General features: G+C 42.7%; 1 protein-coding gene across 1 annotated transcript; it reads right to left on the reverse strand.

The window, feature by feature from the left end:
* Positions 1–1,015: 1,015 nt before the first annotated feature.
* On the reverse strand, positions 1,016–13,377 carry LOC106588974 (src-like-adapter). Its single transcript, XM_045709440.2, has 8 exons — positions 12,864–13,377; positions 8,839–8,936; positions 8,470–8,566; positions 4,217–4,303; positions 3,934–4,037; positions 3,458–3,592; positions 2,549–2,681; positions 1,016–2,280 (listed from the first exon to the last, which is right to left on the reverse strand). Exons 2-8 carry the CDS (start codon positions 8,909–8,911, stop codon positions 2,064–2,066), a joined length of 846 nt encoding a protein of 281 aa, XP_045565396.1. The 5' UTR covers positions 8,912–8,936; positions 12,864–13,377; the 3' UTR covers positions 1,016–2,063.
* Between the last annotated feature and the right edge of the window lie 10,690 nt (positions 13,378–24,067).

The raw sequence follows: 24,067 nt of genomic DNA on the forward strand, positions 1-24,067 counted from the left end.
TACAAGGGTTAAGCCATGTTCCCATGCTTGGATATTGGTCAGTTTGAGGCCTTAAAGGGATACTTCAGGATTTTGGTAATGAGGCATTTTATCTACTTCCCCAGAGTCAGATGAACTGGTGGAAACCATTTTTATGCCACTATGTCCAGTATGAAGGACTTTATAGGTAGTTTTGCGAGTCAATGCTAACTAGCGTTATGTGCAATGACTGGAAGTCTATGTGTATCTGCTAAGATGCTAGCAGATACCATAGACTTCCAGGCATTATGCTAATGCTAGGTAGCAATTGCGCAAGTGCTAGTCTGCCACTTCCTTCAAACTGCACACAGAGATATAAAAATGTTATCAACCAGTTCATCTGACTCTGGGGACATAGATAAAAGGACTCATTGCCAAAATCCAGAAGTATCCCTTTAAGTGATAATGAGGAAGTTGTGAAGACAGAGGTATGATAAGTCCATTGTGGTTGTACATCTTAGTTATGGGACATTGTTGCTTTACTTCCCCACAACACAATTGAGACAATTGGAATTGATCTGTTGCATTATCATTGCATCAGACAGAGTTGATTAGTTCACATCCTAAGATAAGACAGCAGCTTTCACAGTAACAATGAACTAATCAGCTTCACATATGGCCGCCATAAGGCCTTGGCGAGACAATCAGCCACAACAACAACACACTAGACAATACACAGACTCAGACTGAGGTAAATCAGAACCTTTAAACTGTGCTGTTTTCTCGAATGTTTGCTTGGATTCGGGAATGCTATGTTGATTCCTATTCAATTTGGTGCAGGCTTGAAGCCCTGGGTTACTTTCAAGAGGACAACTTGTTCTGGGCAGTCATCTTTGTGATGTTTTATCATCTGCGTGCAGTTCTAGCTTCTTTGGACGTAACTCTCCATAGCCCTTCCAGAAATAATTTGAAACAGTATGTACTCACTAGTCTCTCGTGAGTCGTGACAGAAGAGCTGGCCAGATCACACACAAGATTTGGTTCTGGTTTGCCGAGATTATACAATACCTTACTTTTATTTATATGAACAAGATGAACTCGACAGAAATCACTTTGCAAGGGGTTAGGCTAAAGCTTCTGAAGCTGGTAACCATTGACATTTACACACGTCGACAGACACACACATCTACAATAACAACAATTGCTCCCCGGGCGCCGATGGCGTCGATTTAAGGCAGCCCCCCGCACCTTTCTGATTCAGAGTTAAATGTGGAAGACACATTTTCAGTTGAATGCATTCAGTTGTGCAGCTGTCTAAGTATTCTCCTTTCCTTCCATTTTTCTTTCCCCAGAATATTACACATTCACACAAACACCCACAACACAGCATTCAAATATTTTATCGACTGTCATGATGTACGACTGTCATGATGCTAACATGTGTTGTACTTTTGCAGGACACTCGTCAGTGCTCTGGACTCTGGACGGACCTCAACTTCACTGTTGATTTTTCCCACTGAGCTTCCAATTCCTTATCAGTTCAATCCCAAAGGCTCAGATAAGGACCAGTGTGTGTATTGGAGGAAAACATAGTATCTCGTAACAGAGGTTAACATTTAAATAGGGACTCTGGCCAGCGTGCAAGCAAGATTTGGTTCTGGGTGTCGAGATCAGAATCATTTTTTTTAGTTTATCCAGTTCCATGGTTCAAAGTGCTAATTTCTGTGTCGCAGTCTGGGTCCTTGAGCTGTTGCTCCTCTAAGTCTCATAGTCTTTTTTTAAATGTATTTTCTGTGGGCTTCATTTCTGTTACTGAGATAGGAGAGTGAAGAGGCGACAAGAAAGATAGCAAGTCAGAAAGGCAGTTGTTTGGATTCGAACCCATGCCGAATCTGGTAGCCTAGGCCAGTTCTTCCCAAACCTCTCCCCAGGGACCCCCAGACGTTTCACAATTTTGTTATAGCCCTTACTAGCTGACGTGATTCACCTAGTCAAGTACATGTTGACAAGTTGAATCAAGTGTGCTAGCTCTGGAATAGATGAAATACATGGACGTCTGGGGGTCCCCAAAGAGAGGTTTGAGAACCACTGGCCTATGCAGGCCACTACGTATCATAGTCCTCCTCCAGGTCCATATGGCTGAGACTGTGGGAGGTGACGTAGACGGATTTATTCTTCTTCTTGTGGTTCTTCTGCTGCTGTCTAGGGCCCGGAGCCCCGGCAAGAGAGAGGTAAGAGGCGATGCTGTTCCTGACTCCATAGCTCACCATGGTGTCCCTGTTCTGCTGCCCCTGGGGAGCCCCTGCACTGATCAGGTCTTTCCTTTTGATTGAGAGAGAGAGAGAGAGCGAAAGAGAGAGCGAAAGAGAGAGCGAAAGAGAGAGTGCGAGAGAGAGAGAGGTGATTTAAACGTGTTTGAGCCAATCATCATCAGGATTCAGGATGCAGAGTCACATCTGTCAAGTGTTCCCGCAAGCCAAGTTTTCCATTGGCCAAGTCAAAAGCAGGACTACAATTTCATTGGATAATTGGAGAGATCTGAGAGCAACAATGATGATAGACTCTAAACTACTGAACTATGAGTCCGTACCTGTCTACTTTCTTCCAGTCAAAGTTATTGTGGCGCATCACTACAGGGGGTGGCTGAGTGGTGGTGTCGAGGAGGTTGGCGGTCCCACACAGACACGGGCCAGTGAGAACACAGCACAGCCCATCTGCAGAGTCTAGGAGATCAGAGATGGACTGTGTTAGACACAGACATATAGACCTCCCCGTGTTAGACACAGACATATAGACAGTCCCCCGTGTTAGACACAGACATATAGACAGTCCCTCATGTTAGACATATAGACAGTCCCCCGTGTTAGACACAGACATAGACATCCCCCATGTTAGACACAGACATATAGACAGTCCCCACTGTTAGACACAGACATCCCCGAGTTAGACACAGACATATAGACATACCCGAGTTAGACACAGACATATAGACATCCCCGAGTTAGACACAGACATATAGACATCCCCGAGTTAGACACAGACATATAGACATCCCCCATGTTAGACACAGACATCCCCGAGTTAGACACAGACATATAGACATCCCCCATGTTAGACACAGACATATAGACATCCCCCATGTTAGACACAGACATATAGACAGTCCCCCGTGTTAGACACAGACATATAGACATCCCCATATAAACAAGCATATGTGCTCACAAATGCTCGTGCCATGAACATAAATACACGCGAGCACACACACAAACACAAACATCTGCCTTCTAAAACATTCATGTTACAGTCAATATGAAAGACCTAGACTCAGTAAAAATATGTCCACATGGTCATCAGCAACAAAACCATCACTTCCTGTCTTGTTCTTAGTGTGTACTCTAGGCCAAAGCACAACGGAACGTAGCAAGCATCTGATAAGAAGAAATCTATTTAAAAATGCTTGAGGTTATTTTCAGTGTGTCTGTCTCTGTTTTAGACTCACCACAGTAGTGGTTGACCATCTCTTCCAGGCACTGGAATGTCAGACGAGGAGAGATATAGTACCAGCCGTTGTTCTCCAAGCGATAGATTTTATAGTGCTTGATGGATCTGTGCTTTACAGACATGGAGTAGACACCTGCACGTACAATATACAGATGGAATATCTTATTTTGAGCTAGTTTCCTACAGCAGGAAATAATACTGCAGCAACAGGAAATTTGAATTATTACGTAGGGGTTGATTGTGCGTTGTTCGTAAGGGAAAATCAAGTCTAAAATGTCAAAGTGGAAATGACAAACTTCAGAAGCCTTTTTAAATCTCAAACATACTACAAGTTTGAAAATTCTCCTGCAACAGGGTGATCCAATGAAGCTCCTACATCTGTAGGCCTAAATAGATCCTCATAGATACCCATCTACTACCATCCTACCGACCTCCTGTATAACTTGGTAGGGCTTTAAAAAGTCATGGGCTCACCTCTCTGCTGTGTGCTTTCTCTGATCATGAAGGATCCCACTCTGTTTCCAGGGAGGCGAAGTAGTTCTTCAGCCTTCTGCCTCGCCACTCCCTCAAACAACCATCTTAGAACATACATGTACATACTATATGATATACAGTAGGCATATTATATTATGATGCGATAGTCTTTCTGGTTGCAACTAATTTATCATTTAATTCTATTGACACTTACGAAACATTTTAGTCTCTATATGAATCTTTGTAGACTGAATGTTAAGCAGTGGGAGACAACCATGCTTACCCATGGTAGACTTTGGCAACATAGTTATTAGGGATGTAGTTCTCCCTTCCTGATTGGCCAGACCGGACTCTCCACCAGTTACCTTCCCTAAAGAAAGCACACAAATTAAAAGGGGAAATGTGACTGAAAATAATCTGAAATTGTAGTTCCCCATATTGTATTAAAGCTGCAAGACAATAGTGCTATACATCTCATTTCCCCTAATGTGTTCATTCTCTATTGTGCATGTTATTGCTTGCACAGTTTTGTATTGTAATGTTGCATAGCTTTGTATTGTATTTTGGTTTGCACTGTGGCTTGCGGGAGTTTTTGTGTGTCGTCCTGTGTCATCTCGATATCTATGTCTATAACACAGGAGGCCGCTAAGGGGAGAACGGCTCATAATAATGTCCGGAACGGAGCAAATGGAATGGCATCGAACACCTGGAAACCATGTATGTGATACCATTCCACCTATTCTACTCCAGTTGTTACCACTAGACCGTTCTCCCAAATTAAGGTGCCACCAACCTCATGTGCTCTGTAACTGTGCATCTATCAATTTCTGCTCTAGGAAGTGTTTAGTACATTTATCTTTAAAAGTACTTTCCTCACCATCTTAAATAAGCATCCCCCTTTCAAAAAATTTAGAACTAAGAACAGATATAGGCCTTGGTCCACTCCAGACTTGACTGCCCTTGACCAGCACAAAAACACCCTGTGGCGTACTGCACTAGCATCGAATAATATCCCGCGATATGCAACTTTTCATGGAAGTCAGGAACCAATACATAAAGTCAATTAGGAAAGCAAAGGCTAGCTTTTTCAAACAGATATTTGCATCCTGCAGCACTAATTCCAAAAAGTTTTGGGACACTGTATAGTCCATGGAGAGTAAAAGCACCTCCTCCTAGCTGCCCACTGCACTGAGGCTAGGAAACACTGTCACCACTGATAAATCCACGATAATCGAGAATTTCAATAAGCATTTCTCTACGGCTGGCCATGCTTTCCACCTGGCTAACCCAACCCAACCCCAGCCAACAGCTCTGTACCCCCCGCAGCAACTGGCCCACCAAGCCCCCCCCCCGTTGTCCGGACCTCTAGCAGTCTCTATGGGGGTGCCACAGGGTTCAATTCTCAGGCCGACTCTTTTCTCTGTATATATCAATGATGTCACTCTTGCAGCGGGTGATTCTTTGATCCACCTCTATGCAGATGACACCATTCTGTATACTTCTGGCCCTTCTTTGGACACTGTTAACACACCTCCAAACGAGCTTCAATTCCATACAACTCTCCTTCCGTGGCCTCCAACTGCTCTTAAATGCAAGTAAAACTAAATGCATGCTCTTCAACCAATCGCTGCCCGCACCCGCCCACCCGACTAGCATCACTATTCTGGACGGTTCTGACTTAGAATATGTGGACAACTATAAATACCTAGGTGTCTGGCTAGACTGTAAACTCTCTTTCCATACTCACATTAAGCATCTCCAATCCAAAGTTAAATGTAGAATCGGCTTCCTATTTCACAACAAAGCCTCCTTCACTCATGCTGCCAAACCCTCGTAAAACTGACTATCCTACCGATCCTTGACTTCTGCGATGTCATTTACAAAATAGCCCCCAACACTTTACTCAGCAAATTGGATGCAGTCTATCACAGTGCCATCCGTTTTGTCACCAAAGCCCCATATACTACCCACCACTGCGACCTGTATGTGCTCGTTGGTTGGTCCTTGCTACATATTCGTCGCCAAACCCATTGGCTCCAGGTCATCTATAAGTCTTTGCTAGGTATAGCGCCGCCTTATCTCAGCTCACTGGTCACCATAGCAACACCCACCCGTAGCAGGCGCTCCAGCAGGTATATTTCACTGGTCATCCCCAAAGCCAACACCTCCTTTGGCCGCCTTTCCTTACAGTTCTTTGCTGCCAATGACTGGAACGAATTGCAAAAATCACTGAAGTTGGAGATTTATATCTCCCTCACTAACTTAAAGCGTCAGCTGTCAGAGCAGCTCACCGATCACTGCAGCTGTACACAGCCCATCTGTGTACAGCTGCAGTGATCGGTACAAAGAGATCTTCTGTTGAATCTGACAATTAATCTGGATGGTTGTACAGTCGTCTCAAATAAAACTGTGAAGGACCTCGGCGTTACTCTGGACCCTGATCTCTCTTTTGAAGAACATATCAAGACTGTTTCAAGGACAGCTTTTTTCCATCTACGTAACATTGCAAAAATCAGAAATTTTCTGTCCAAAAATGACGCAGAAAAATTAATCCATGCTTTTGTTACTTCTAGGCTGGACTACTGCAATGCTCTACTTTCCGGCTACCCGGATAAAGCACTAAATAAACTTCAGTTAGTGCTAAATACGGCTGCTAGAATCCTGACTAGAACCAAAAAATTTGATCATATTACTCCAGTGTTAGCCTCCCTACACTGGCTTCCTGTTAAGGCAAGGGCTGATTTCAAGGTTTTACTGCTAACCTACAAAGCATTACATGGGCTTGCTCCTACCTATCTTTCCGATTTGGTCCTGCCGTACATACCTACACGTACGCTACGGTCACAAGACGCAGGCCTCCTAATTGTCCCTAGAATTTCTAAGCAAACGGCTGGAGGTAGGGCTTTCTCCTATAGAGCTCCATTTTTATGGAATGGTCTGCCTACCAATGTGAGAGACGCAGACTCAGTCTCAACCTTTAAGTCTTTACTGAAGACTTATCTCTTCAGTAGGTCCTATGATTAAGTATAGTCTGGCCCAGGAGTGTGAAGGTGAACGGAAAGGCTGGAGCAACGAACCGCCCTTGCTGTCTCTGCCTTGCCGGTTCCCCTCTTTCCACTGGGATTCTCTGCCTCTAACCCTTTTACAGAGGCTGAGTCACTGGCCTACTGGTGTTCTTCCATGCCGTCCATGGGAGGGGTGCGTCACTTGAGTGGGTTGAGTCACTGACGTGGTCTTCCTGTCTGGGTTGGCGCCCCCCCCCCCCCCCTTGGGTTGTGCCATGGCGGAGATCGTTGTGGGCTATACTCGGCCTTGTCTTAGGACGGTAAGTTGGTGGTTGGAGACATCCCTCTAGTGGTGTGGGGGCTGTGCTTTGGCAAAGTGGGTGGGGTTATATCCTGCCTGTTTGGCCCTGTCCGGGGGTATCATCGGATGGGGCCACAGTGTCTTCTGATCCCTCCTGTCTCAGCCTCCAGTATTTATGCTGCAGTAGTTTATGTGTCGGGGGGCTAGGGTCAGTCTGTTACATCTGGAGTATTTCTCTTGTCTTATCCGGTGTCCTGTGTGTATTTAAATATGCTCTCTCTAATTCTCTCTTTCTCTCTTTCTGTCTTTCTCTCGGAGGACCTGAGCCCTAGGACCATGCCTCAGGACTACCTGGTATGATGACTCCTTGCTGTCCCCAGTCCACCTGGCCGTGCTGCTGCTCCAGTTTCAACTGTTCTGCCTGCGGCTATGGAACCCTGACCTGTTCACCGGACGTGCTTGTTGCACCCTCGACAACTACTATGATTATTATTATTTGACCATGCTGGTCATTTATGAACATTTTAACATTTTAACATTTTGACCATGTTCTGTTATAATATCCACCCTGCACAGCCAGAAGAGGACTGGCCACCCCTCATAGCCTGGTTCCTCTCTAGGTTTCTTCCTAGGTTTTTGGCCTTTCTAGGGAGTTTTTCCTAGGGAGTTTTTCCTAGCCACCGTGCTTCTTTCACATGCTTTGCTTGCTGTTTGGGGTTTTAGGCTGGGTTTCTGTACAGCACTTTGAGAATATCAGCTGATGTACGAAGGGCTATATAAAAATAAATTTGATTTGATTTGATTTGATCTGTAAATAGCCCATCCAACCACCTACCTACCTCATCCCCATATTTGTTTTTGTTTTTCTGCTCTGTTGTACACCAGTACTTCTACTTGCACATCCTCATCTGCACATATATCACTCCAGTGTAAATTGCTGAATTGTAATTACTTCGCAACTATTGGCCTATTTATTGCCTTATCTCCTTACTTAATTTGCACACACTATATACAGATTTTTCTATTGTGTTATTGACTGTACGTTTGTTTATCCCATGTGTAACTCTGTGTTGTTGTTTTTGTCGCACTGCTTTGCTTTATCTTGGCCAGGTCGCAGTTGTAAATGAGAACTTGTTCTCAACTGGCCTATCTGGTAAAAAATACATGTGCAGACCACGGGTTTATACAGTAATTGCTTTCACAGACAGATAAAGCATTGACTGTACTTACTGAGACAAGACCCTCAGCTTCTCTCCCATCTTGAAGATCGGCTCACTGATGTCTGGAAAAGGATAGTCATGGAGAACAACAAGTGTGTCGTCTTCTCCTGCTCAGCAACCACCAATGTTACACAATTAGATGGACATCAACATTAGCACAGGCGACACTTAGTGATGCATTTCCTGACATGAGGGAAATAATTGTCTTTTACTTCTAATTGACTTCCAAGTGAACGATATCAAACATTTATACATTTTGATAAGGGTATGTCGATTGAATTCCAAGTACTGTAGTGTAATCATCATATCTGTTAAAGCCTCATCACATTATATTTACAAACTACAGTATGATATTGCAAATAATTACTTTAAATCTTACCCTTTAGTGCATTGTCATGGCAGTTTGTATTTGTTTTGTTCCTATTTTCCCCACCCCTCATCACATTCCCCATAGTGGCACTCCAATGGGGTCAAGCTCTGAGGACACACAGACAGATGGCATACAGTAGCTATTCATCAAGTCATATCAACACGCATTCTCCCTACTATTTCTGGCCAGGGAAGCCGTGTGTGTGTGTGTGTGTGTGTGTGTGTGTGTGTGTGTGTGTGTGTGTGTGTGTGTGTGTGTACACGTGTTGTAACTTCCTACTAACGGCCACAGTGCTATCTCGACCAGGACACTCACAGTAAATGGGGAAGTTGAGGACAGGCTCTCTGTCAAGCACAACTTTCCATCGTACCCTTTCTTTCCTCTTTCTAACTTATGTTACAAAATGTGTTGACTAATTTGGAGGTCCACCTGTGTGGCTATATTGTGTAGCTAGAAGAAAAAGAAACACACAACTATTAAGGCGAGGTGCTGGCTAGCGGAGTAGAAAACTTGAAAATAAGGGAGAGCCGCACACTCTAGGAGCTCAGATGCAAAAATGTAATATCCCACGTTTCGACAGCCAAGCTGTCTTCATCAGGGTATGATCAAACACTGCGAGATGACTCATTTATATAGTGTCAAAAGACACACAGGTGTCTGTAATCATGGCCAAGTGTGGCCTAATATCATTGGTTAATTCTCAAATATAAAAATGGCATACAAAGAACAGCATACAAAAAAAACAAATGGATAGCATACGATCATAGATTCATTTTAGACTACACAAGCTTACAAACAATTACAATGGCAAAGTAATTTTTTTGCATCTGAGCTCCTAGAGTGTGCGGCTCTCCCTTATTTTCATATATTGTGTAGCTAACATGTTTTTAACTTTACCCATAACCCAATGTGTTGGTGAAATCTGATTAAATTCATATTTTCCAGGTTTCTATCTATCTTATCTATCTTAGCTTCACCTTATGGAGTGGGTTCCGTAGTAAACTGGAGTAGCAGGATGGACATTAAGCCCTATTGCTTGAGCAGTCACACAAGTTGAGCCTGCTCTGAGGTTGCCCCATTGGGAAGGTTTTTATTTTTACTGATAACACCCAAAATGCTCAGAATTCTAGTAGTCAGGTCTTTCTGCCCCCCCTCCCCGAACACCCCAAAATAAATATACGCCCTATTAAATAATAGGCCCTATTAGTAAAACTATAGTAACCAATAGCCCCTCTGTTGAGAAGAGAGCATAGGAAACAGAGACATGGTGGAAACAATCGGAAGATAATATACTACATTACCAAATGTATGTGGACACCAGCTAGTCGAACATGTTATTCGAAAATCATGGGCATTAAGATGCTATAACAGCCTCCACTCTTCTGGGAAGGCTTTTCACTAGATGTTGGAACATTGCTGCGGGGACTTGCTTCCGTTCAGTCACAAGAGCATTACTGAGGTCGGGTACTGATGTTGGGCAATTAGGCCTGGCTCGCAGTCGGCGTTCCAATTCATCCTAAAGGTGTTCGATGGGGTTGAGGTCAGGGCTTTGTGCAGGCTAGTCAAGTTCTTCCACACCGATCTAGACAAACCATTTTTGTATGGACCTCGCTTTGTGCACGGGGGCATTGTCATGCTGAAACAGGAATGGGTCTTCCCCAAACTGTTTCCACAAAGTTGGAAGCACAGAATTGTCTAGAATGTCATTGTATATTGCAGCGTTAAGATTTCCCTTCACTGGAATTAAGGGGCCTAGCCCGAATCATGAAAAACAGCCCCAGACCCTTATTCCTCCTCCACCAAATTTACAGTTGGCACTATGGATTTGGGCAGGTAGCGTTCTCCTGACATCTGCCAAACCCAGAATGCCAGCTTGTGAAATGAGATTCATCACTCCAGAGAACGTGTTTCCACTGCTCCAGAGTCCAATGGCGGCGAGCTTTACACTACTCTAGCCGACGCTTGGCATTGCGCATGGTGATCTTAGGCTTGTGTGCGGCTGCTCAGTTTTGGAAACCCATTTCAGGAAGCTCCCGACCAGCATTTATTGTGCTGACGTTGCTTCCAGAGGCAGTTTGGAACTTGTGGTGAGTGTTGCAACCGAGGACAGACGATTTTTACACGCTACGCATTCGTCTGCCCCAAAATTTGGCATTCTATGACGGTGCCACAATGAAAGTCACTGAGCTTTTTAGTAGTGTTTGGAGATTCAATGGCTGTGTGCTCAATTTTATACACCTGTCAGCAACAGGTTGGGCTGAAATAGCCGAAGGGGTGTCTACATACTTTTGTATATATAATGTATCTTGGTTAACTTGGATGATATGATAGCAAGTTATTCTCATGCTGTGCATCAATGCCATTTATATTCAGAGTAAAAAAGTATATTTGGCCACATGTGACCAGCAGTAATTGTCAGAAATAACTTCTGGCTAAATTACCAGTGGAAAAAGTACCCAATTGTCATATTTGAGTAAAAGTAAAGATACCTTAACAGAAAATTACTCAAGTAAAAGTGAAAGTCACCCAGTAAAATACTACTTGAGTAAAAGTCTGAAAGTATTTGGTTTTAAAAATACACTACCGTTCAAAAGTTTGGGGCCACTTAGAAATGTCCTTGTTTTTGAAAGAAAAACAACATTTTTTGTCCATTAAAATAACATCAAATTGATCAGAAATACAGTGTAGACATTGTTAAGAAGAGTTTCAGAAGAAAGTTTTTTGTTTCTGGCCATTTTGAGCCTGCGCGAGCATTGCAGAATAAATTTAGAAGCCTATACTATTCAATTATTGCACCCACACTGCTCGCGCACGCCAACGAGCATCTGCGTTGCCAAGGGCTAAAATAGAAGTCAGGAGAGATGACTAGAAACGATTTGGTTGACCGTTTTATATGTGGATTAATTGTCGAAGTAGAGTACCTTGTGCATTTCAGGTAAAATAACTTAATGTTTATATCCCAGGACAAATTAGCTAGCAACAGCAAGCTAGCTAAATAGGACAAATTAGCTAGCAAGTGCAAGCTAGCTAAATTGACATAAATGTTTAATGCTTTTCAACCTGTCCCCAAATTAATGTAATTGGTTCAGAGTTTCTTTTGATATTTTAACCTGTGTGCCGTGTTTGTTTTGGGGGGACAAAATAAATGTACGCACGATGGCGCACGCGCGCAGCCGGTTTGGGTTCCGTGTTAAGAAGGCCAGTTTTATTGCTTCTTTAGTCAGAACAACAGTTTTCAGATGTTCTGACATAATTGCAAAAGGGTTTTCTAATGATCAATTAGCCTTTTAAATTGATAAACTTGGATTAGCTAACACAACGTGCCATTGGAACAAAGGAGTGATGGTTGCTGATAACGGGCCTCTGTACACCTATGTAGATATTCCATAAAAAAATCTGCTATTTCCAGGTACAATAGTCATTTACAACATTAACAATGTCTGCACTGTATTTCTGATCAATTTGATGTTATTTTAATGGACAAAAAAAAGTGTTTTTCTTTCAAAAACAGGGACATTTCTAAGTGATCCCAAACTTTTGAACGGTAGTGTAAGAATCAAAAATAAATCCTTATATTCCTTATTAAGCAAACCAGATGGGACCATTTTCTTGATTTTTAAATGTACGGATAGCCAAGGGCAAGCTCCATCACTCAGACATAATTTACAAACTAAGCATTTGTTAAGTGAGTCCGCCAGATTGGAGGCAGTAGGGATGACCAGGGATGTTCTCTTGACATGTGTGTTAATTTGAATATTTCCTGTCCTGCTAAGCATTCAAAATGTGACGAGTACTTTTGGGTATCAGGGAAAATGTATGTATGTACAATTGTCTTTAGCAATGTAGTGAAGTAAAAGTAGTCAAAAATATAAATACTCAAGTAAAGTACAGATACTTTACATGACTGTAAATTACCTTTTAAAATGTGTGTTGTTACTACTACAGCATATATTTTAAGCACAGATATGTAGGCTTAGTACACTTCTACCATACATATACTGCAATAAATGCGTGATATAGCCTGAATAACTCACCTATCTGCTCCTGAGTCCTGTGGAGTCGTCAGGCTTGGAGGGCCAGTAGCAGGGGGATCCTGAGTCCTGTGGAGTCGTCAGGCTTGGAGGGCCAGTAGCAGGGGGATCCTGAGGCCTGTGGAGTCGTCAGGCTTGGAGGGCCAGTAGCAGGGGGATCCTGAGGCCTGTGGAGTCGTCAGACTTGGAGGGCCAGTAGCAGGGGGATCCTGAGGCCTGTGGAGTCGTCAGACTTGGAGGGCCAGTAGCAGGGGGATCCTGAGGCCTGTGGAGTCGTCAGGCTTGGAGGGCCAGTAGCAGGGGGATCCTGAGGCCTGTGGAGTCGTCAGACTTGGAGGGCCAGTAGCAGGGGGATCCTGAGGCCTGTGGAGTCGTCAGACTTGGAGGGCCAGTAGCAGGGGGATCCTGAGGCCTGTGGAGTCGTCAGGCTTGGAGGGCCAGTAGCAGGGGATCCTTGTTGAACATGGTCTTTGGCTCTGTGTGTTGGAGATAAGCCAGAGGGAGCATGTCATCTACACTGATATACTGTTACTAATCACGGACAGCGTTTCACAGTTCACACCCTCAACTGATGCACTGTCACAGTGAGGCAAGAGCACTTCCTCTGGCCACACACACACACACACACACACACACACACACACACACACACACACACACACACACACACACACACACACACACACACACAGTCACGATACAAGCCACTGGTTGGGCTCACACACATTGACCGTGTTCCAAAGCATCAAATATGTGATGCATTGTGGGTAAATTGTGAAACAGAGCAAAAGACCTATGAGAATGTTCGAGTTCACAGACAAGAACTAAGAGAACATACTAACTAAAAGTACATGCCGTTTTTACATGTTGCATTTAAATATTTTTTCAGTATATGTTCTGTTGAACCCTGTCATCCTTTGTAATCAGTATTATCTCTCTCTCTCATATTCTACATAAGGCTCCTGTGCTGGCTAGTGTGCCCAACAGAAGCTACCAGTCACCACCTTCTACGTGTGGTCGAGCTGCAGACTCATATAAGAACCTATTGAGCCAAGTTATTTTTTCCAAATAGCACTGTGGTTAAATGGCTAGCTGCTGCAAGCTATTTTTCCAAATAGCACTGTGGTTAAATGGCTAGCTGCTGCGAGCTATTCTTCCAAATAGCACTGTGGTTAAATGGCTAGCTGCTGCAAGCTATTTTTCCAAATAGCACTGTGGTTAAATGGCTAGCTGCTGCAAGCTATTCTTCCAAATAGCACTGTGGTTAAATGGCTAGCTGCTGCAAGCTATTTTTCCAAATAGCACTGTGGTTAAATGGCTAGCTGCTGCAAGCTTTTTTTCCAGATAGCACTGTGGTTAAATGGCTAGCTACTGCAAGCTATTTTTCCAAATAGCACTGTGGTTAAATGGCTAGCTGCTGCAAGCTATTTTTCCAAATAGCACTGTGGTTAAATGGCTAGCTGCTGCAAGCTTTTTTCCCAAATAGCACTGTGGTTAAATGGCTAGCTGCTGCAAGCTTTTTTGCCAATAGCACTGTAGTTAAATGGCTAGCTGCTGCAAGCTTTTTTGCCAATAGCACTGTGGTTAAATGGTTAGCTGATGCCAGCACAAATGTATTGAAGTTGCAGCTAACAAAGAAGAGACACAGGGGGCTCTGACTCCGTGTGTGTGGTCAGTGTTGCATTTGGAGAGCAAAACCTTTAATCCGGAGGAAATAGAATCACAACATGTTATTGTATACATCACCACTGTCTTGAAGTCTCTTTCCATCCTTCCATGTTCCATTTAGCAAAGCCCTATAGTTCTCCAGTCCACAATAAAGAGTATTTTCTACCTCTCTACTGGTGGTTTTAATAACAGTCTGTGGATCTGCCCTTTCCTCCTAGACTGTCTTCTTATCAGTCCAACAGGCCTGTTGTAGATTAAACTGTAGGATGGAGAGAGTTTGTTAGACAGTGTGTCACAGATTAACGTTACCCACAAATAGGATACAGGTCTGCTCTTTGGATGTGTAACACGTAACGTGTTTGTGTGTGAAGTAGTCACGTGCACATTTCTCTGTGTAGATCAAAAAAGTTTGAAAATGATCAATGAGTGGATTTCTTCTCACTGCTCTGGAAATTATTATTGATTTTTTTACCCCAGTAACCAGTTCTGATTAAATATGGTGCCTTGTTTTTGCCAAAAATAGTGTCAATGTGAAACTCATGTGAAGTTTTAGCTTTTAACAGAGGTATATAGATGCTATCTACATGAAGTATGCCTAAATAATAAGTATCTATAGTTCACACACAACATACTTGGATCTGTCCATTTGAAACCATCAGATCTTGCTCTGTTGACACCTTCCTGACTTTTTATTGGAGGATAAATGGTCAGTACATTTCTATTGAGCCTTTTGTCTATAGTGATGTCAAAGATGGCGCACATAGTCTCTGAAAGTACACTGAGCTTCATTTGCCTTTATAACTCGTCATTATCTAAGATCGTGGAATTCAGGAAGTTTTGGAAGTTGTTTTGGAACTTGATATCCTTGTATTGCCTTGAGGGAGAGGAGAGACTCACTACTGCATAGAGCAGAAGTTGGCAGGTATTGGTTTGATGCTGGTCAAGTGTGGGACTGCAGCACTCTCAATCTGGTTTCCTGCACATGTGTGAGGCCTGAGGTTAGAGACACTGAGTGATATATGAACATACCACAGACTTTAAGGTCTTACAACACAGCTAATCTCTTCACCTTCAGCAGGTATTTAGGTTCCTTTCAACAAATGTTTCAAAACCCAAAGCAGTAGAGCGCCTATAGAAAGAATATCCACCATATTATTGACAACGTAAAACCCTCCATGTGATTTTCCATGGTCTACCCAATATAGGTTATCAATAATTTTTTTTTTAAATGTATTTTGTTTTTAACCTTTATTTAACTAGGCAAGTCAATTAAGAACAAATTATTACTTACAATGATGGCCTACCCCGGCCAAACCCGGACGACGCTGGGCCAATTGTAAATTCCAATTTTTAACATCTTTAATTTCTCCTTTGGATAATAAACAAAAAAAACACACAACGACACAGGCTCATATCCAAGTAGTGCAAGAGGTGGGGCCAGGTGCCGGGTGTAACTGTTGAGGTAGGAAGGAAATGATCATTGTGGTCTGGAACTAAAATAAACTGGGCAATAACCTAACATTTTTGTCAGGATGTAAAAATTGTGCTTTGTTTGTATGCTCCTTATCTGAGAGATTCTGATCTTGTTTAATTGGTTTGGATATATTCAATAGTAGGGGTGTAACGGTTCACCAAACCCACGGTTCGGGACGTATTGTTGTTTTGGGGTCACAGTTCAGTTTTGGTATAGCGAAAACCCTTCAGAAAGTTGAAGGAAAATACGAATCACTTATGCATTTTGTTCATGTCTTATCATCTTTGGCAAATTAATGAATGGTCTACTAAATTCAATACATATAGTTGATTTCCTACTAAATGCAATACATTTAGTTGATTTCCTACTAAATGCAATACATTTAGTTGATATCCTACTAAATGCAATACATTTAGTTGATTTCCTACTAAATGCAATACATTTAGTTGATTTCCTACTAAATGCAATACATTTAGTTGATTTCCTACTAAATGCAATACATTTAGTTGATTTCCTACTAAATGCAATACATTTAGTTGATTTCCTACTAAATGCAATACATTTAGTTGATTTCCTACTATGTTCAATGTGCTTCTTCTGGGAAGCCAAAATGTTCCCACACTGGAGATTTAAATGATGATGGAGGATCTGGTTTATCTGCCCCACCACTTGCCATCATACAGACAGAACTACTTCTCGGCTGCGCCTCACAAAAGGATCGTTTGAAATGGGCCAATTAAGATTTGAATTTTGATTAGAACATGCCCTTATGCTCTAGTGTTTTAACGGAATAGCCTACAATGTATTTTTAAGCTCAGATCTTCTCAAGAGGCATACAACGTAGTGTAGGCATAGCCTATAGGTCTAGTGGTTTTATTTTGTCAAATCAAATTGTATTAGTCACATGCGCTGAATACAACCTTAGAGTGAAATGCTTACTTACGAGCCCATAACTAACAATGCAGTTTAAAAAAAATACAGATAAGAATAAGAAATAAAAGTAACAAGTAATTAAAGAGCAGCAGTAAAATAACAATAGCGAGACTATATACAGGGGGCTACCGGTACAGAGTCCATGTGCGGGGGCAACGGTTAGTTGAGGTAATATGTACATGTAGGTAGAGTTATTAAAGTGACTATGCATAGATGATAACAACAGAGAGTAGCAGCGGTGTGAAAGGGTGGGGGGGGTAATGCAAATAGTCTGGGTAGCCATTTGATTAGATGTTCAAGAGTCTTATGGCTTGGGGGTAGAAGTTGTTTAGAAGCCCCTTGGACCTAGACTTGGCGCTCCGGTACCACTTGCCGTGCGGTAGCAGAGAGAACAGTCTATGATTAGGGTGGCTGGAGTCTTTGACAATTTTTAGGGCCTTCCTCTGACACCGCCTGGTATAGACGTCCTGGATGGCAGGAAGCTTGGCCCCAGTGATGTACTAAGCTGTTCAAACTACCCTCTGTAGTGCCTCATGTAGAGATCAAAGTAGGCAGGACATACTGCTTCGGTGGCACAACTACCCTGAACAACAATATAAATGCAACATGTAAAGTGTTGGTCCCATGTTTCATGAGCTGTAATAAAAGCCCCAGAAAGGATCCATACACACAAAAAGCTTATTTCTCTCAAATTTTGAGCACAAATCTGTTTACATCCCTGTTAGTGAGCATTTCTTCTTTGCCAAGATAATCCATCCACCTGACAGGTGTGGTTTATGGAAACTGATTAAACAGCATAATCTTTACACATATGCACCTGGTGCTGCGGACAATAAAAGGCCACTTCAAAATGTGCAGTTTAGTCATATAACACAATGCCACAGATGTTTCAAGTTTTGAGGGAGCATGGAATTGGCATGCTGATTGCAGGAATGTCCAACAGAGCTGTTGCCAGATAATTGCATGTTAATTTCTCTACTATAAGCTGCCTCCTACGTTGTTTTAGAGAATTTGGCAGTACATCCAACCAGCCTCACAACCGCAGGCCACGTGTAACCACGCCAGCCCAGGACCTCAACATCCAGCTTCTTAACCCACGGGATCATCATCTGAGGAGGAGGGGGGGTGCTGAGGAGTATTTCTGTCTGTAATAAAAATGCATTCTGATTGGCTGAGCCTGGCTCCCCAGTGGGTGGGCCTATACCCTCCAAGGCCCATCCATGGCTGCACCCGTGCCCAGTCATGTGAAATCCATAGATTAAGGCCTAATTTATTTATTTCAATTGAGTGATTTCCTTATATGAACTGTAACTCAGTAAAACCTTTGAAATTGTTGCATGTTGCGATTATATTTTTGTTCACCCTTGACTTTTTTCACATTTAGTTACGTTACAGCCTTATTCTAATATATATATATATTTAATTCCCTCATCAATCTACACACAATACCCCATAATGACAAAGTGAAAACCATTATTTTGACATTTTTGCACATTTATACAAAATTTAAAACAGAAATACCTTATTAACGTAAGTATTCAGACCCTTTGCTAAATTGAGCTCAGGTTCATCCTGTTTCCATTGATCATCCTTGAGATGTTTCTACAACTTGATTGGAGTCCACCTGTGGTGAATTCAATTGATTAGACATGCTTTGGAAAGGCACACACCTGTCTATATAAGGTCCCACAGTTGACAGTGCATGTCAGAGCAAAAACCAAGCCTTGAGGTCAAAGGAATTGTCCCTAGAGTTCCGAGACATGATTGTGTCGAGGCACAGGTCTGGGGAAGGGTACCAAAACATTTCTGCAGCATTGAAGGTCCCCAAGAACACAGTGGCCTCTATCATTCTTAAATGGAAGAACCACCAAGACTCTTCTAGAGCTGGCCATCCGGCCAAACTGAGCAATCGGGGGAGAAGGGCTTTGGTCAGGGAGGTGACCAAGAAACCGATGGTTGCTGTGACAGAGCTCCAGAGTTCCAGAGTTCCAGAAGGAAAAACATCTCTGCAGCACTCCACCGATCAGGCCCTTATGGTAGATAGGCCAGACGGAAGCCACTCCTCAGTAAAAGGCACATGACAGTTGGAGTTTGCCAAAAGGCACCTAAAGACTCTCAGACCATGAGAAACAAGATTCTCTGGTCTGATGAAACCAAGATTGAACTCTTTAGCCTGAATGCCAAGTGTCACGTCTGGAGGAAACCTGGCACCATCCCTACGGTGAAGCATGGTGGTGGCAGCATCATGCCGTGGGGATGTTTTTCAGCGGCAGGGACTGGGAGACTAGTCAGGATCGAGGGAAAGATGAACAGAGCTAAGTACATAGAGATCCTTGATGAAAACCTACTCCAGAGCGCTCAGGACCTCAGACTGGGGCGAAGGTTCACCTTCCAACAGGACAATGACCCTAAGCACACGGCCAACACAACACAGGAGTGGCTTTGGGACAAGTCTCTGAATGTTCTTGAGTGGCCCAGCCAGAGCCAATTGAACATCTCTGGAGAGATCTGAAAGTAGCTGTGCAACGACACTCCCCATCCAACCTGACAGAGCTTGAGAGGATCTGCAAAAAAGAATGGGAGAAACTCCCCAAATACAGCTGTGCCAAGCTTGTAGCATTATACCCAAGAAGACTCGAGGCTGTAATCACTGTCGAAGGTGCTTCAGCAAAGTACAGAGTAAAGGGTCTGAATACTTATGAGGAATTTCTAAGCAAACAGCTGGAGGCAGGGCTTTCTCCTATAGAGCTCAATTTTTATGGAATGGTCTGCCTACCCATGTGAGAGACGCAGACTTGGTCTCAACCTTTAAGTCTTTACTGAAGACTCATCTCTTCAGTAGGTCATATGATTGAGTGTAGTCTGGCCCAGGAGTGTGAAGGTGAACGGAAAGGCTCTGGAGCAACGAACCGCCCTTGCTATCTCTGCCTGGCCAGTTCCCCTATCTCCACTGGGATTCTCTGCCTCTAACCCTATTACAGGGGCTGAGTCACTGGCTTACTGGTGCTCTTCCATGCCATTCCACTTGAGTGGGTTGAGTCACTTACATGGTCTTCCTGTCTGGGTTGGCGCCCCCCCTTGGGTTGTGCCGTGGTGGAGATCTTTGTGGGCTATACTCGGCCTTGTCTCAGGATGGTAAGTTGGTGGTTGAAGTGATCCCTCTAGTGGTGTGGGGGCTGTCCTTTGGCAAGGTGGGTGGGGTTATATCCTGCCTGTTTGGCCCTGTCCGGGGGTTCGTCGGATGCGGCCACAGTGTCTCCTGACCCCTCCTGTCTCAGCCTCCAGTATTTATGCTGCAGTAGTTTGTGTCGGGGGCTAGGGTCAGTCTGTTATATCTGGAGTATTTCTCCTGTCTTATCCAGTGTCCTGTGTGAATTTAAGTATGCTCTCTCTAATTCTCTTTCTCTCTCTCTTTCTTTCTTTCTCTATCTCGGAGGACCTGAGCCCTAGGACCATGCCTCAGGACTACCTGGCATGATGACTCCTTGCTGTCCCCAGTCCACCTGGCCGTGCTGCTGCTCCAGTTTCAACTGTTCTGCCTGCGGCTATGGAACCCTGACCTGTTCACCAGACGTGCTACGTGCTACCTCCCAGACCTGCTGTTTTCAACTCTCTAGAGACAGCAGGAGCGGTAGAGATACTTTTAATGATCGGCTATGAAAAGCCAACTGACATTTATTATTGAGGTGCTGACTTGTTGCACCCTCGACAACTGCTGTGATTATTATTATTATCTTTCTTTGAACATTTGAACACCTTGGCCATGTTCTGTTATAATCTCCACCCGGCATAGCCAGAAGAGGACTGGCCACGCCTCATAGCCTGGTTCCTCTCTAGGTTTCTTCCTAGGTTTTGGCCTTTCTAGGGAGTTTTTCCTAGCCACCGTGCTTCTACACCTGCATTGCTTGCTGTTTGGGGTTTTAGGCTGGGTTTCTGTACAGCACTTTGAGATATCAGCTGATGTAAGAAGGGCTATATAAATACATTTGATTTGATATTTCCGTTTTTTTGTTGTTTTACAACCTTGTCAAAGGAATTTTATATCTTAATGATAATAATTAGCAATCAATAAGCCTTGACTAATCCTCAGGGTTTGTAAGACACTGGGTTAATAATTAGGCAAGGACTCAGCTTTCTGCAAAAGGTCTTGTACAGTTTATTCAGAGAACGTTTTGCCCAACATACACAAAGATGTTCATTTTATCCTCTCTCAGCTTACGCACACACATCCACACCCAAAAGTAGATAACCTATGCACACACATACGCACAGACAGTAGGTGAAGAGTATCTCTTCCTTGACCTCCTACCACTGTTCCAGCACTGCCTGTTCCTTTCCCCATAGATTAGGAGAACCTTGAAGGCAACTCCCGCTATCTCACACACCCATGTCTAGACTTGATGGGACTAATGTTCAGTACATTAATTATTAATTATCCATGCTACATAACTACTTATTAATGATGGATTATTGATTCATTTACCTTCATTAGATAATTCTCTTATCAAACCTGAATAAAAAATTTATTGAATTTCGCTTTTTTTGTCACTGGCCTACACACAATAACGTCAAAGTGGAATTATGTTTTTCAAAGAATTTATAAAAAATTAAAATAGGAAATGTCTTGAGTCAATAAGTATTTAACTCTTTGTTATGGCAAGTCTAAATCAGTTCAGGAGTAGAAATTGCTTAACAATTGACATAATATATTGCATGTGCAATAATAGTGTTTAACATTACTTTTGAATGACTACCTCATCTCGGTACCCCACACATACATTTATCTGTAGTCGAGCAGTGAATTTTAAACCACAAAGACCAGGGAGGTTTTCCAATGCCTCGCAACGAATGGCACCTATTGGTAGATGGGTAAAAAAAGCAGACATTGAATATCCCATTGTGCATGGTGAAGTTATTAATTACACTTCAGATGGTGTATCAGTACGACCAGTCACTACAAAGATAAAGGCGTCCTTCCTAACTCAGTTGCCAGAGAGAAAGGAAACCGCTCAGTGATTTCACCATGAGGCCAATGGTGACTTTAGTTTAATGGCTGTGATAGGAGAAAACTGAGGATGGATCAACAACATTGTAGGAACTCCAAAATACTAACCTAAATGATAAAGTGAAAAGAAGGAAGCCTGTGCAGAATTAAAATATTTCAAAACTTGCATCCTGTTTGCAACAAGGCACTTAAGTAATACTGCAAAAAATGTGGCAACGCAATAAACTTTTGGTCCTGAATACAAAGTGTTATGTTTGGGGCAAAGCCAATAAAACACATTAATGAGTACCACTTCCTATATTTTCAAGCACAGTGGTGACTGCATCATGTTATGGGTATGCTTGTAATCTAAGTACTGGGGATTTTTTCAGGATAAAAAAGAAACGGAATGGAGCTAAGCACAGGCAAAATCCTAGAGGAAAACCTGCTTTCTATGAAACACTGGAGTTGCTTGCCAAGAAGACAGTGAATGTTCCTGAGTGACCGAGTTACAATTTTGACTTAAATCAGCTTGAAAATCTATGGCAAGACCTGAAAATGGTTGTCTAGCAATGACTAACAACCAATTTAATGGAGCTTGAAGAATTTTTAAAATAATATTTGGCAAATGTTGCACAATCCAGGTATGGATAGCTGTTAGAGACTTACCCAGAAAGACTCCGATTATTGACTCGGGGGTGTGAATACTTTTGTAAATGAGATATTTCAAGATTTCATTTTCAATAAATGTGCTAAAATAACATAATTTAATCTATTTTGAATTCAGGCTGTAAAACAACAAAATGTGGAATAAGTCAAGTGGTATGAATACTTTCTGAAGGCACTATATATATAGTTTAATGTATTAATATATTCCGGACATATATAAACCCTGGATAGCTGACGTTATGTCTTGGCCAATAAGAACCTTTGAAGCCACCAGACTGCCATTATCACACTACTTCGGGGCTTTGAGTAATGGAAGTGGACCAGGGAAAAACCATGTCCCACATTAAAATAGCCAACTTGTCAATAATACCACGATGTGCGGCATATGGATGCAGCCAGCACCAATTCAAGGGATGTGGGAAGACATTTCATATGCAAGTATCTAAATTATTAGTGTAGAAAATGTTATTGGGGTACAGGCTGTAACCATAGCAACGCATGTAAGCAAATGTCTGTGTATGCTAGCGAGCTTAAAAAACTATAACCCATTTGTTGATGTTATTAAAACCTCTCTGGGAAAAGTTGGAACATTTCCCAGAGAGGTTTTAATAACATCAACAAATGGGACACACACAAATTCCCACCCGCGGGACACAAACAAATTCAAAACAACAAAAATCTCATAATTGACATTTCTCAAACATACAACTATTTTACACCATTTTAAAGATGAACTTCTCGTTAATCCAACGACATTGTCCGATTTCAAAAAGGCTTTATGGTGAAAGCATAGCATTAGATTATGTTAGGACAGCGCCGAGACAAGAAAAAACACAGCCATTTTCCAAGCAAGGAGAGGTGTCACAAAAAACAGAAATACAGCTAAAATAAATCACTAACCTTTGATGATCTTCATCAGATGGCACTCACAGGACTTCATGTTACACAATACATGTATGTTTGGCTCGATAAAGTTCATATTTATATCCAAAAACCCCATTTTACATTGGCGTGTGTCACACTGAGCTTGTTGTCATTGCAGGTAATCTCAACGCCGTGCGTTACAGGGAAGACATCCTCCTCCCTCATGTGGTACCCTTCCTGCAGGCTCATCCTGACATGACCCTCCAGCATGACAATGCCACCAGCCATACTGCTTGTTCTGTGCGTGATTTCCTGCAAGACAGGAATGTCAGTGTTCTGCCATGGCCAGCGAAGAGCCCGGATTTCAATCCCATTGAGCACGTCTGGGACCTGTTGGATAGGAGAAATGTTTGGGAACTTGCAGGTGCCTTGGTGGAAGAGTGAGGTAACATCTCACAGCAAGAACTGGCAAATCTGGTGCAGTCCATGTATTTTTGTTCTTGAAACATGACAATGAAATTCCTACGGAGGCTTTTCCTATGGAGGAGTATCAAAATGCCGGACGGTGACTTCCGAACACCGCCCCCTGACAGTCATTTGTTACACCCCTACTCA

Source organism: Salmo salar, chromosome 27, assembly GCF_965601325.2.
Source record: "Salmo salar chromosome 27, fSalSal1, whole genome shotgun sequence".
Taxonomy (NCBI): domain Eukaryota; kingdom Metazoa; phylum Chordata; class Actinopteri; order Salmoniformes; family Salmonidae; genus Salmo; species Salmo salar.